Below are 14,309 nucleotides of genomic sequence, written 5' to 3'. Positions count from 1 at the left end.
AGCAGCAGCCATCATTCAGAACATGATCCAGCTTTTTTGAATAAGATGATCTTTCCCACACTAGACTTGCGTATTTGGACATTGAACAGCAAAGTGCAAGAGCAGTGGCTCTTAGTGTTGCTGGGTTGACTCCCCATTTTGAATTTGCAAGCTTTTTGAGTATGCTATTCTGCGTGCTAACTGTGCCTTTTATCTTCTCCATACGTGCCTTGAAGAAGAGAACATGGTCTAGTGTCACTCTAAGGTGTTGTGTATTTGGTTGTCATGGTTTTGTTGCTATGGCAACTGAGTTAGATTATTATGGGTTAGCTCAACCGGTTTCAACCGGCTGAGGAGCTCTCTGTATATATGTAAATAAAATGGAGGTTTTGGTTAGCTGCCTGCTCTCTGGTCTCAAGTGATTGCTTCCTACACCGGCTGCCCCAAGTATATAACACTGGCGACGAGGGTGAGACTCCGATGCTGCTCCAGTAACAGAAGGAAGTAGAAGTCAAGGTAAAGAACAAACAAACAAAAAAGCTGCTTGTTTGCACTGACTGTGAAAGTGAAACTAAAAATCATGGCTACTCTGACCAGGCCCCTGGAGCCTTTTGATGAGAATACAGAGCAGTGGCATGTGTATACTGAGCGTTTTGAGCTTTTTGGTATTGCAAATGACATTATAGAAGCGAAGAAGGTGCCAATATTCTTAACTGTTGTAGGGGCTAAAACCTACTCTCTGCTACGCAGCTTACTACACCCTGTTAAGCCTGAGACTAAATCTTACAGTGACATTGTGGAAATCCTGGGGTCTCATTTCTCCCCAAAACCACTGGTAATTGCTGAAAGATATAGGTTCCACAAAAGAGACCAAAAGGAAGGTGAAACAGTTGTACAATTTGTAGCCATTCTAAAAAAGCTAGCAGAACACTGTGAATTTAAAGAAATGTTACATGATGCCCTGCGTGACAGGTTAGTGTGTGGCCTGTACAGTGAAGCTATACGGAAGCGCCTACTGACAGAGGCTCAGCTTACCTTACAGAAGGCTGTTGATATTGCTGTCTCCATGGAACTGGCTACAAGGGAGGCACAATACATCGGTGCACCCCCTAGGGTGCAAAAAGTGTCACAAGAACCGACCCACAAAACTGTGCAGAGTCAAGAATGTTACCGCTGTGGTAAGCCGGGTCACCAGGCATCAGAATGCTGGTGTAAGGACCTGGTGTGTCGACACTGTGGCAAAAAGGGACACATTGAGTGTGCCTGTAAACAAAAGAAAAAGAGGCCTGTGGTCTGGCCGACAAAAAGAGGAACCCTGCATACCTTAGAGCAGACCCAGGATGATCAAGGTGACACCTCATCGCAAGAGGAAGTGCCACTGCATGTTTTGTCTTTGGCAATGGGCTCACATGAATACTGGGTAACCCCGTTATTGGATGGCAAACGTATACGCATGGAACTGGACACCGGTGCAGCCATCTCACTGATCTCCGAGACTGTGTATAAAGAAAAGCTACAGCATCTTCCGCTTAAGGCAACAAAAACTGTTCTGAAGACGTATACGGGAGAAGCTGTGCCTATGCTGGGCACTATTGATGTTAAGGTGGAGCTCAATGGACAGGTGGCTAAATTGCCACTGTTTGTGGTGAGAGGTAACTACCCAGCCTTAATGGGTAGGTCTTGGCTTGGGAAGATTCAACTGAACTGGGCAGAAGTGCACCGGATGACTAAAGAAGAAACCAGTCTAACCCCTATACTAAGGAAACATGCTGCTGTTTTTGGAGATGATTTGGGAAGTATGAAGGGAATCACTGTGACATTGAACATTAAACCTGGCAGTCCACCAAAATATCTGAAAGCCCGAACTGTGCCATATGCCATCAGGCCAAAAGTTGAAGCAGACCTGGAGCGCCTGGTCACCAATGGAGTCCTAATACCAGTTACCCATAGCTCATGGGCCACTCCTATCGTTCCAATCGTGAAGAAAGATGGCTCTCTCCGGATTTGCGGTGATTTTAAAGTCACTGTCAACCCAGTGTTGTGTGCAGAGCAATACCCGCTTCCCCGCATCGATGACCTCTTCGCAGGCCTGGCTGGGGGACAAAAGTTCAGTAAGATTGATCTGAGTCAAGCATATTTACAGATGCACGTCGATGAAAAGTCCCAAGAGCTGTTGACTATTGTGACTCATAAGGGGCTTTATCGATACTGTCGTCTACCCTTCGGAATAACATCTGCTCCCGCCCTGTTCCAGAGGGCTATGGACCAGATCTTGTGTGGCTTGTCAGGAGTTCAGTGCTATCTGGATGATATCCTGGTCACTGGAAGAAATGAAGAGGATCACTTAAAGAATTTAGAGGCTACCCTACAAAGACTGGAAGAGTATGGCCTACGAGTTCGCAAAGACAAGTGTGAATTCTTCAAGCCCTCTGTTGAATATTTGGGACATATCATTGATTCTGCAGGTCTTCATAAGGCCCCTGCAAAAGTTAAAGCTATTGTGGAGGCTCCCCCACCTCGAAATGTAAGCCAGCTGCGCTCGTTTCTAGGACTCCTGAACTATTATGGAAAGTTCATCTCACAGTTAGCCACACTGCTAAAACCACTTCATGAGCTCCTTGGGCAGAACAAGGCCTGGAAGTGGACTGAAGCCTGTGATGTTGCGTTTAACAAAGCTAAGGATGCATTGCTAAATTCTGAAGTTCTAATGCACTTTGATCCATCCTTACCACTGTAATTGGCCTGCGATGCCTCCCCTTATGGAGTGGGAGCAGTCGTGTCACATATTATGCCTTCAGGAGAAGAGAGACCTATTGCTTTTGCTTCACACACTCTAAGCAAAGCAGAAACTAACTACGCCCAAATCGAACGTGAGGCATTAGGAATTGTTTTTGGAATTCGGAAGTTTCATCAGTACCTGTTTGGGCGAAAATTTACTCTTCTCACAGACCATCGACCTCTGACATCAATTTTTGGACCTTACACAGGCATTCCCCCATTAGCTGCTAGTCGTATGCAACGTTGGGCATTGTTACTTTCAGCACACACATATGAAATCAAATATCGGAAATCCACTCTACACGGCAATGCAGATGGCCTCTCAAGGTTGCCTTTGCCGGTCAAACACCAAGATAGTGCCCACAAGGAAATCTTCTACTTTGAACAGGTAGAGAATACACCCATCACTGCTACTCAGATAAAGAAGGCAACTCGCGTTGACCCAGTATTGTCCCACGTTATGGACCTGGTGATGCATGGAACATCTCGACAAACCTCTCCGGTCTCATCCGACCTTGTTCCCTACATGTCCAAGCGGACGGAGTTATCGGTCCAATCTGGTTGTTTGTTGTGGGGGAGACGTGTCATTATTCCACCACCACTGAGATCACAGATGTTAGAACAGCTACATTCCGGTCACTGTGGAATAGTGCGCATGAAGGAAATTGCACGAAGCTATTTTTGGTGGCCTGGACTGGACAGCGCTATTGAAGAGAAGGCAAAAGCTTGTATGTCATGTCAGGGTGTGAGGAATGCACCCCAGTGGGCACCCCTACACCCATGGGACTGGCCTGAAAACCCGTGGCAACGTATTCACGTTGACTTTGCTGGCCCCCTTGAAGGAAGCATGTTCTTGGTGGCAATAGATGCCCATTCTAAATGGCCAGAAGTCTCTATAATGCAGTCCACTTCTGCAGAGAGTACTATCCAAAAACTACGAGGACTCTTTAGTCGTTTTGGTCTGCCAGAACAACTTGTGAGCGATAACGGACCGCAGTTCGTTTCTCAGGAGTTTCAAAATTTTATGAAAGCAAATGGGATACACCACATCACGTCAGCACCATATCATCCGTCCACCAACGGATTAGCTGAAAGATTTGTGCAGACAATGAAAAACGCTTTGAAATCAGCAAGGGGACAACACTCCATTCAAAAGCGTCTGGATACCTTTTTACTTTCCTACAGAAACACACCTCATGCTACGACCCACGCATCTCCGGCCTTTCTAATGATGGGACGACAGCTGCGCACTTGCTTTGATCTGCTGAAACCTTCTGAACCCCGACAAATTGTGCAACATCAGCAGCAATATCAAGTCATCAGACGGGCACCCAGAGCAAAAGACCGAACCTTTAGCCCGGGACAGCCAGTTTTGGCTCGGAATTATACTTCCAGAGCTAAATGGGTTCCGGCCACAGTCATCACTCAAACAGGACCTGTTTCCTACACAGTCCGGACTGCAGAGAATCTTACCTGGCGGCGACATGTAGATCAGCTGTTGCCAGGTCATGCCAGTCCTCAGGACCCATCTGCAGTTGAGGGGTCTGACTTCACCTCTTCTGGTGAGGGATCGAATCACGAGTCACCTGTTTCTGACTGTTCTCCTCCATTACTGCCGGCGGCTGAGATACCCCTTTGCCCAGCACGAGCTGATACCACCTCCTCACCTGTTCGTGCTGCGGACCCTGAGCCCCTAGTGCTTTCGGGTGCAATAACACCAGTAGTTCGCTGTAATCCACCTAGAGACAGAAGGCCTCCTCATCGGCTGGATCTTTAGCTAGGGCGAACCCACGGTTATGGGGCAAAATAATCCCCAGGGTTTAGCCGGGAATGGAGGCAGTCTACCCTCCTTCTCTAGTCTAGTGTGTGTTTTATTTAGGGGACGTTCTTATTAGGGGGGGAGGAATATGTTGTGTATTTGGTTGTCATGGTTTTGTTGCTATGGCAACTGAGTTAGATTATTATGGGTTAGCTCAACCGGTTTCAACCGGCTGAGGAGCTCTCTGTATATATGTAAATAAAATGGAGGTTTTGGTTAGCTGCCTGCTCTCTGGTCTCAAGTGATTGCTTCCTACACCGGCTGCCCCAAGTATATAACATAAGGTAGACAGGATTCCAGCAGTGGGGAAGTGATACCCCATTCCAGATGATGTTGAGTTGTCTATTGGCCTCACAGCTAAGAAGATAGAAGAGACTCACTTGTATTTTGTCTGGACTGGCACGCAATTGGTTCTTGATGTAATAAGAACATAAGAACGGCCATACTGGGTCAGACCAAAGGTCCATCAAGCCCAGTATCCTGTCCTCTGACAGTGACCAATGGCAGGTACCCCAAAGGGAATGAACAGACAGGTAACCATCAAGTGATCCATGCCCTGTCACCCAATCCCAGCTTCTGGCAAACAGAGGCTAGGGACACCATTCCTGCCCTTCCTGGCTAATAGCCATTGATGGACCTGTCTCCCATGAATCTATCTGGCTCCCTTTTGAACCCTGTTATAGTATTGGCCTTCACACAGAAATATGTGGATCATTTGCTTTAAAAAATATAAACTTCAATACATATAATCAAGCTTACATGCCCCTCTAAGTATAGAAGCAGTGGCAATATTAATATTCACATACCAATGCAACTTTTTAAGGTAAGCTATTTCTTTTTCATCATCTTGCTGTGGATGATTGTGAGAGAACAGAAGGATAGAGGTAGTCCAATATGGACTATTGTCCAGACTGAGGGCATAGTACTGGTCAGGCAGAGCAGAGACCAGATGATGGGTTAGAGTAATAGTCTATTTCTCTTACCCTTTCAAAAAAAATTAATTTACTTCACTGTACTCTTTACTCTCTCCTTTCTTATACATTCCTGAAGCATTTTCTTGTCTACCTGTAGTAATGTGTCCTGTCATGCCAAAGTCTTTCTACACTCTTGTCCAGCTTTTTAATGGTGACCCTCACTTTAAATTCCTCAGACCAGTATGTTCTGCCTGAATCCCTAGTCACATTTCTGAGCATTTACATGAACAGCTTTTTTTTGGTTTTTCTTTCCTGAACTGATTTAAGTTAAACTGGTGCAAACCCCTGAATGCACACAATCTTTGTTTTTTAAAAAGTGTCTTATTTCAGTTTAACTTGGGTCCTCCCTTCTCCTGACTAGAAGCCAGCCTGCCTGAAGACAGAGAGTGGTGTCTAGGCAGGAGAGAGGCCCAAAGAATACTGTTTTGCACTCTAATGTGAGTGTACCCTGCCACTATCATCCCAAGAAGAACAAGACTGTTGCATCTTGGGGGCATACCTTTCAACCAGCTAAGGTTCAAATTTGGGACACAATGTGTCATAAAGACCCACAATGTGGAACACACAAATTTATTCAAACACATCATGGAATTCTTTCATTTAGTGCAAATGTCTTTCTGTGACCTCAGCTACATTACTTTTATTTCTAATGTAAATAATTTTGAACATGAGTAAAGGGACACTGTGTGAAAAATAGATAACCTGGGACTAAAAATGAGTGACATCCCTTGAAAGGAGGGATATTTGAAAGGCAAGATGTGTAAGGGTGTGTAGAGGCCCTTACTCCAGCCCTATCACGCCCCCCCCACAATATGCTATAAAAAAAACAGGGCCCTGTTTGGGGGAGAGGCCTCAGAGCTTCAGCCGCTGGGCCGGGAGTGGGGAAGCTTTGGGGCTTTAGCCCTGTGGGGCACCCGGGCGTCTGTCCCGTGGGGCGCTGGGGCTCTGGGCTTCAGTTGCTGGGTGGGGGTGGTTCTTGGGCATAGGCATAGTTTGATTTCTATTTTGGAAGGGCAGGGCCCAGTAGAGCTCAAACCAGCTCCGCACTGCAAGGCCCAGGGAGGGAATGCCACCTCCATCCCGTGACTCACCTCAGCAGGCCACTCAGCCTGTCTGGGTTGTGGGCGGAGGGGCACAACCAAAAATTCTATCTCAAAGTGGGAGGGGGGGGGAAAGGCTCAGCTCAAAAAGTTTTAAAACTGCTCAGGGTGCAGTCAGAGGTAGCTAGGGGCTGTGTGCCAGGAGGACGCCCCACTGCTCCCCGAGGGCTCTGCCAGCCCTGGAGTCGGGTCCCCATGCCCAGTCAGCTTTTACCAGCTGTGCAGTACTCAAAGAGGGATGGGAGCTGAGGAGCAGCAGCAGAAGGAGGTGGAGGAGCACCACAGTTGCCCACTGGATGGCACCAGCCAGAGCAGCAGCCACCCCACACTGCCCAGCTCCGACTTCCTTTTTCTGACCTGGCCAGGGGGCAGGGCCTTGGTGGGGGGAGAACAAGAGGTACAGGGAGTCTGGGGCTGCCTCCCAGGACTGCCCCGCTCTGGTTAAGACTGATGTTCCTCCAACTCCACCCATGGGCTCTGGGCTTTTGCCCCATGGGGCACCAGGGCTCACAGACCAGTTTGCGCCCCCCCCCCCCGAGGGCTGCGAACCCCCAGTTGAGAACTTCTGTTTTAGACAAAAACATCCAATCTTGATTTTAAAACTGCCATGCAGTAATTTATAGACTGTAATCAAGACACCTCTTAACCTTCTTTTTGTTATATTAAATAGATAGACTCAAGATGCTCAATCTTCATTCGGCACATTTTCTAATCCTTTAATCATTCCTGCGGCTCTTCTCTCAACCTTCTCCAACTGATCAGCATCCTTCTTGAACTGTGGACACCAGAACTGAACACAATATTCCAGCAGCAAAATTGCACCAATGCCAAAAACAGAAGTAAACTATTCTCTCTGCTCCTACTCGAGATTACCTGTTTATGCATCCCAATGGCCCTTTTGGCCACAACATTGCACTGGGAGCTGACTTTCAGCTGATTATCTATCATGACCCTCAATCTTTTTCAGAGTCCCTGCTTCCCAAGGTAGAGTTCCCTATCCTTGAAGTATGGCCTATGTTCTTTGTTTCTATATATATATACACACACACACACACACACTTTTGCATTTAGCAGTATTAAAACACGTATTATTTGCTTGTGCCCAGTTTACCAAGCAATCCAGATCACTCTGTATCAATGACCAGTCTCCATTATTTACCACTTCACCAATTTGTATGTTATCTGCAAACTTTATCAGTGATGATCTTATGTATACTTCCTTGGCCTAAATTGTGTAGGCCAAGAACCAATCCCTGTGGGACCACACTAAAAACAAACACACTTGATGCTGATTTCTCATTTAGAATTACATTGAGGCCTATCAGCTAGCCAATTTTTAATCAATTTAATGTGTACTATGTTTATTTCATATCATTCTTTTTTTTTTTTAATCAAAATGTTATGTGGTACCAGGGAAAACTCCTTACATAAGTTTAAGTATATTACATCAACACTATTATCTTTATCAATTAAACACAATCTCATCAAGAAAAGATATCGTTAGTTTCCATAAAACCATGTTGATTGGCATCAATTATATTATGTTCCTTTAATTCTTTAATAATTGAGTCCCACATAAACCACTCCATTATCTTGCCTGGAATCAATGTCAGGCTGACAGACCTATAATTGCCCATGTCATCCCATTTCCCCTTTTTAAATATTGCACAACTTTAGTTTTTCTCCAATCTTCTGGAACTTTTCAATAAGTCTTGGAACTTCTGGAGATCAACATTAACAGTCCAGCAAGCTCCTCAGCCAGCTCTTTTAGAACTCTTGGATAAAAGTTATGTGGACTTGCTGATTTAAAAATGTGTTGACTTGCTGACTTAAAAACTTTAGTAGTTTTTGTTTAACATCCTCCAGAGAGCCTAATGGAATGGAAAAATTATCGTCTTCATATGATGAGACTATATCATCTATTTCCCCCCCAAATACAGAACAGAAATATTTATTGAAGGCTTCTTACTTTTCTGCATTATTATTGATAATTCTATCATTTTCAGCTAATATTGGACCAATACCATTGTTAAGATTCATTTTGTTCCTAATATACTTTAAAAAATCCTTATTGTCCTTAACTCTGCAGACCAAAGATTTCTCCTTGTGTTTCTTTGCTTTCCTTTTAATTTTTCTACAATTCCCAGGTTCTCATTTATATTTACTACTATACACTTCCCCTTTCTTCCATTTGTTATATGTATGTGTGTGTATGTATCTATGTATATTTTATTGTTGATAGCTACCTTCACTTCTCTAAACCAGGTCAGTTTAGTCTGGATTGTGGCTTTGGGGGCATTTAGTAAAATGTTCTTAAACAAATCCTAATTATCATTCACATTTTTCCAATTAAATTCTTCCTCTCAGCTGATTTGGCTCATAATTATTTTCAACTTTGTGAAATTGGCCCTTTTAAAGCACCAAGTGTATATATTAGTGGTCTAGACTTTATTCTGTTGGCACACTATAAATGTGATCAAGCCACGTTCACTTGTACTTAAGGTTCAATTAATTTTTTGTTCTGTGATCGGTTCCTTTTTCATCTGTCAACTCAGGTCTACTATAGAATTCCCCTATGTTGGATGCAACTCTTTTGAGTTAGTGAATTGTCATCTATAATATTTAGAAATTCCAAGGATGTTTTAGTACCGGCAGCAGGAGACGTCCAGCATATGTCACTCCAATTGAAGTCACTCGTGATCATGCAGCTTTTTTCCCCTACAGATGACTGACAGATGCATAAAGAGGGGGCCATTTTGTTCCCTAGTGTGATTTGGTGGTCTGTAGCAAACACCAGCTAAACACGTGTGCTTTAGGTAGCTATGCCCTGCTTTGTCACCTGATTATGGGGTATTACATAATACAGTTGAACTGATCCTGAACCCTCTTTGCTTCCCAGAAAGTTATCAAAGCCTGAATAGTGGCCTCGGACCAGTCTGAGTTATTCGTATGATAGCCAACATTAAGGCGTGCCACTACAGTAAGAAAAACTTCACATAAGTGTTTGAAGATATGGTGGAAACAGCACACAAGTGAACTTTAAGGCCTGTGCAGCACTATTTGTAAAAAGTTAGGGGTGGTTTTAGAAAGCAGACTACTAGTCCATCATAACAGATTCTTGTGCACTGTGGGGCAGCAGTAAAAAAAATTGTGTGTTGTGAAGATTACTACATCAGCAGTCTCCACCCCCACTAGCACTGCACCAGTGGAGACTCTGTGTCAGACCACATAGCTGTTAGTCTTGTTTTGTGTAAGGCAAACCCAAAACAGTGGTTGCAAGGTGGGCACCACTAGGAGCATTTCTGCGTGTGGATACACAAGATGGCCATATCTTATGCTCAGGATAGAAGCTAATGGTAAGCGGCACTGGTTTGAACTTGAGAATATTTGTTCTTGGGCATAATTGCTCATATCTGCTCCACTAAACAATATTTGTTTAAGGAAGATATTACATTGCTATTGCAATTCAAGGAAACTGACCCTCGCCCACCTCCATATGCACACTGCCAATATACTATTTCCATGTCTTTTAAACAAGCATACAAAATACAATAAGATGTCCAACAGTTTTAGGGTCATTCATTTTTAAACACTTTGAAAAATCATATGCAAAGTTACTACAGGGCAGGAAGTCTGTATATTAGTAAGGAATTGGCAATTAAACTCAACAGCTAACTTTGCTCAGAGAGCAGACTGCTGTCATCTAGTACCACTGTAACTGGTACACAGACTGTTTCTAGTCTACCTTTCTAAATTAAGATTTAAAGACCAGCTGACGCTCAGGTAAACAAAGAATCTCGTGGCCCGCCTGGGGCTTACCCTGAACAAGCCGCAAACCAAATTTGGGAACCCCTGGTCCAGAGGGACCTAGACAAATTGGAGGACTGGGCCAAAAGAAATCTGATGAGGTTCAACAAGGAGAACTGCAGAGTCCTGCACTTAGGGCAGAAGAATCCCATGCATCGCTATAGGCTGGGGACCGACTAGTTAAGCAGCAGTTCTGCAGAAAAGGACCTGGGGATTACAGTGGATGAGAAGCTGCATATGAGTCAGCAGTGTGCCCTTTTTGCCAAGAAGGTTAATAATGGCATATTGGACTGCATTAGTAGAAGCATTGCCAGCAGATCGAGGGAAGTGATTATTTCGCTCTATTCGGCACCGGTGAGGCCACATCTGGAGTACTGCGTCCAGTTGTGCCCCCCCCCCCCCCACTACAGAATGGAGGTGGACAAATTGGAGAGTCCAGCAGAGGGTAACGAAAGTTATCAGAGGGCTGGGACACATGACTTACGAGGAGAGGCTGAGGGAACTGGGCTTGTTTAGTCTGCAGAAGAGAAGAGGGAGGAGGAATTTGATAGCAGCCTTCAACTACCTGAAGAGGGGTTCCAAAGAAGATGGAGCTAGGCCAGGGGTAGGCAACCTATGGCACGTGTGCCGAAGGCGGCACTCGAGCTGATTTTTAGTGGCACTCACACAGCCCGGGTTCTGGCCACCAGCCCAGGGGGCTCTGCATTTTAATTTAATTTTAAATGAAGCTTCTTAAACATTTTAAAAACCTTATTTACTTTACATACAATAGTTTAGTTATATATTATAGACTTATAGAGCGAGACCTTCTAAAAATGTTAAAATGTATTACTGGCATGCGAAACCTTAAACTGGAGTGAATAAATGAAGACTCCTCACACCACTTCTCAAAGGTTGCCAACCCCTGAGCTAGGCTGTTCTGAGTGGTGGCATTTGACAGAACAAGGAGCAATGGTCTCCAATTGCTGTAAGGGAGGTCTAGGTTGGATATTACGAAACACTGTTTCACTAGGAGGGTGGTGAAGCACTGGAATGGGTTACCTAGGGAGGTGGTGGAATCTCCATCCTTAGTGGTTTTTAAGGCCCAGCTTGACAAAGCCCTGGCTGGGATGATTCAGTTGGGGTTCGTCCTGCTTTGAGCAGGGGATTGGACTAGACGACCAGGGCTGGCTCCAGGCACCAGCATTCCAAGCAGGTGCTTGGGGCGGCAATCAGCAAGGGGCGGCAGTCCTTGTTTTTTTGGCCCCAAGCAGAACGCTGAATTGCCGCCGTGCACGGTGGGGGCAGTCTGTGTACCATTAGGGCGGCACGTGCGTTTCCGCGGCAGCGGCAATTTGGCGGCAGCTTCTCTCTGCAGCTGTCCACGGTGGCGCCGCTTCTGTCTTCCGGCTGAAGACAGAAGCTGCCGCCAAACTGCCACCACCGCGGAAATGCGCGTGCTGGTCTAACGGCACACGGACTGCCCCCGCCGTCCACGGCGGCAATTCGGCACGCTGCTTGGGGTGGCGAAAACAGTAGAGCTGGCCCTGTGGATGACCTCCTGAGGTCTCTTCCAACTATAATCTTCTGATTCTATAAATCTTAATTCCTGCTGTGTTGGCTGTACATCTTTTAAACCACAGAATGGCCCTTAATGCTCAGTTCAGTCGGTCACGGAAGGCGAATGAGGCGACTAAACAGTCTGCAGGGCCAAGATCCCTGGCAGGGCCAGGAGGGCTCCCGGAGCGCAGCGGCACTTCTGGGGGATCTGGGGCCGCGTTTGCGCGGGGCAGGAGAGGCTGGCTGCCGCGAGTGGGTGCAGGACGGCCGCGCCCAGGGAAAGGGAACCCGCCCCACGAGGGCGGCGGGCGGCACCTGAGCGAGTGCCGGGCAGGGGCGGCGGGGGCGCCGGGTACTCACAGCGGGATCCAGCGCTCGGGCAGGCGGCGGTGCAGGGAGATGCGGTCGCTCAGGTAGACGTTGATCTGGTGATGCCGGATACTCTCCTCCTGGCGGTTCTTCTCGGCCGGGCTCAGCTCCAGCCGCACAGCCTGGCCCAGCTCGCCCAGCGCCCCAGGCTCCAGGGGCGGCTTCTCGTACACGGGTCTCCGCAGGCGCTCGGGGTCCCCGGGCAGGGGCGGCCGGGGGGCCCCGCGGGCAGGACGCGCAGCATCGCTCTCCGGGGGGACTCGCCGCCACACCAGGAAACCCAGTGCCGCCAGCAGCCCCAGGGCCAGCAGCGCCCCTGCTCCCCGGGGGGCCCGGCCCCGCCTGCCCCACCACTTACCGCGGCCGGCCAGCCCCACCATGCCCGCGCTGGGGGCGCTCCTGCCCGCGGGCGGCCTGGGAACTTTGCAAAGTTTCACAAACCTGGGAGCAGCACAACTCCCCGAGAGCGGGCGCTAAAGCTCCCCCTCCAGGAAACCCGGCCGGATCCTCCGCCAGCGGCTCCTCCCTTCTCCCCGCCCCACTGCCAACAAGACCTGGAGGGCAGAGCCGGACAGAGCAGCCTAGGAAGCGTCAGCCCAACAAGAAAAACCCAGCCCCCGCTGCCTACATTTAATAGGCTCAGAGTTCGTCCTGAACTCTTTCAAGGGGGAGGTGAGTGTTGCTGCCCTGCTCAGCTTGTACCGACGGTTCCAGAGGTCCGACTGCTAGCTATGCTCCCGTGGCTGCACAAGCCTCCCCTCCCCAAATACAAACAAAGCACTGCCCATGGACAGGAACGCGTCCTCGGAGTGTAAATGTCAGGCAGGAAGGAGCTCAACACCTGAAGCATCTGATCTGCCCTTAATAGAGCTTCACAGTAACAGGAAGAGCTCCTAACAATACTAATCCTCAAAACCCCATTGCACTTGGTGATGCACAGTTTTATTGCAAGCTTTATGGTATTTAGTGTTTTTCTTAAAAGAACTAGAACCTCTCTTTATTTCCAACACTTCTGATTGCAGAGAAAACCTGGAAAATGTGACCCAAGTGGACCCTAAATGTAAGGGCACTGTTGGCCCCTTACTAAAATTCAATGTGTGTGTATGGGGGAGGGGGTGTAGCGCCCAGTACCAAAAGTAAGTGGTAAGGGCAATGGGAAATCAGGACCCTGATACTGACAGTCCCCAGAAACCAGGGGAGAGGCCAGTGCTCCAGGTCAGCCTGATTGACGGGGCGGGCAGGCTAATGAGGGAGTCAGGATGCCAGGAGGTCCCATCCTCTGTGTGTGCCAGAATTGCCTGGGTCAGACAGACTGGGGCCAAGCTAAGAAGAGAGCAGGGGCTGAGAGCAGAGCCTTGCCTGCCAGAGGGGCCAGAAAAGGAGTCCGGGAAGCAGGTCAGTGCTGGGAGCAGAGCCACAGAAGCAGCCCAAAGAGCAGACCTGCACTGGGAGCAGAGCTGCAGCAACCAGAGCCAGAGGGGCCAGAGAAGCAGCTCAGGGAGCTGGAGGCAGAGCAGCAGCAGCAGTGCTGAGGCAGAATGGAGCTGGGGCTAGGGCTGGTGCAGTCTGGAGCTCAGTGTGGTGAGCAACTGGGGAGAGCGAGGGGCAGTGGGCCCAGTGCAGGGAGACGCCCCCAGCCAAGTATCAGAGGGGTAGCTGTGTTAGTCTGGATCTGTAAAAGCAGCAAAGAATCCTGTGGCACCTTATAGACTAACAGATGTTTTGCAGCATGAGCTTTCATGGGTGAATACCCACTTCGTCGGATGCATATAGTGGAAATTTCCAGGGGCAGGTATATATATGCAAGCAAGAAGCAGACTAGAGATAGCGAGGTTAGTTCAATCAGGGAGGATGAGGCCCTCTTCTAGCAGCTGAGGTGTGAAAACCAAGGGAGGAGAAACTGGTTCTGTAGTTGGCAAGCCATTCACAGTCTTTGTTTAATCC

The 14,309-nt window shown here is 47.6% G+C and overlaps 1 protein-coding gene across 1 annotated transcript in view; it reads right to left on the bottom strand.

Annotated features, from left to right (window-relative positions):
- The window catches only part of GALNT12 (polypeptide N-acetylgalactosaminyltransferase 12), a 101,362-nt gene extending 88,462 nt beyond the window's left edge, over positions 1-12,900 (bottom strand). Inside the window, exon 1 of the mRNA XM_045008033.1 lies at positions 12,357-12,900. Within this exon, the coding sequence (XP_044863968.1) occupies positions 12,357-12,745 (389 nt within the window). The 5' untranslated portion in view covers positions 12,746-12,900. The remainder of the gene's footprint in view (positions 1-12,356) is intronic.
- Between the last annotated feature and the right edge of the window lie 1,409 nt (positions 12,901-14,309).

The sequence above is a fragment of the Mauremys mutica genome, chromosome 2, assembly GCF_020497125.1.
Source record: "Mauremys mutica isolate MM-2020 ecotype Southern chromosome 2, ASM2049712v1, whole genome shotgun sequence".
Lineage (NCBI taxonomy): Eukaryota > Metazoa > Chordata > Testudines > Geoemydidae > Mauremys > Mauremys mutica.
The sequence above is the reverse complement of the archived record's forward strand: the minus strand, read 5'-3'. Positions and strand labels throughout refer to the sequence as shown.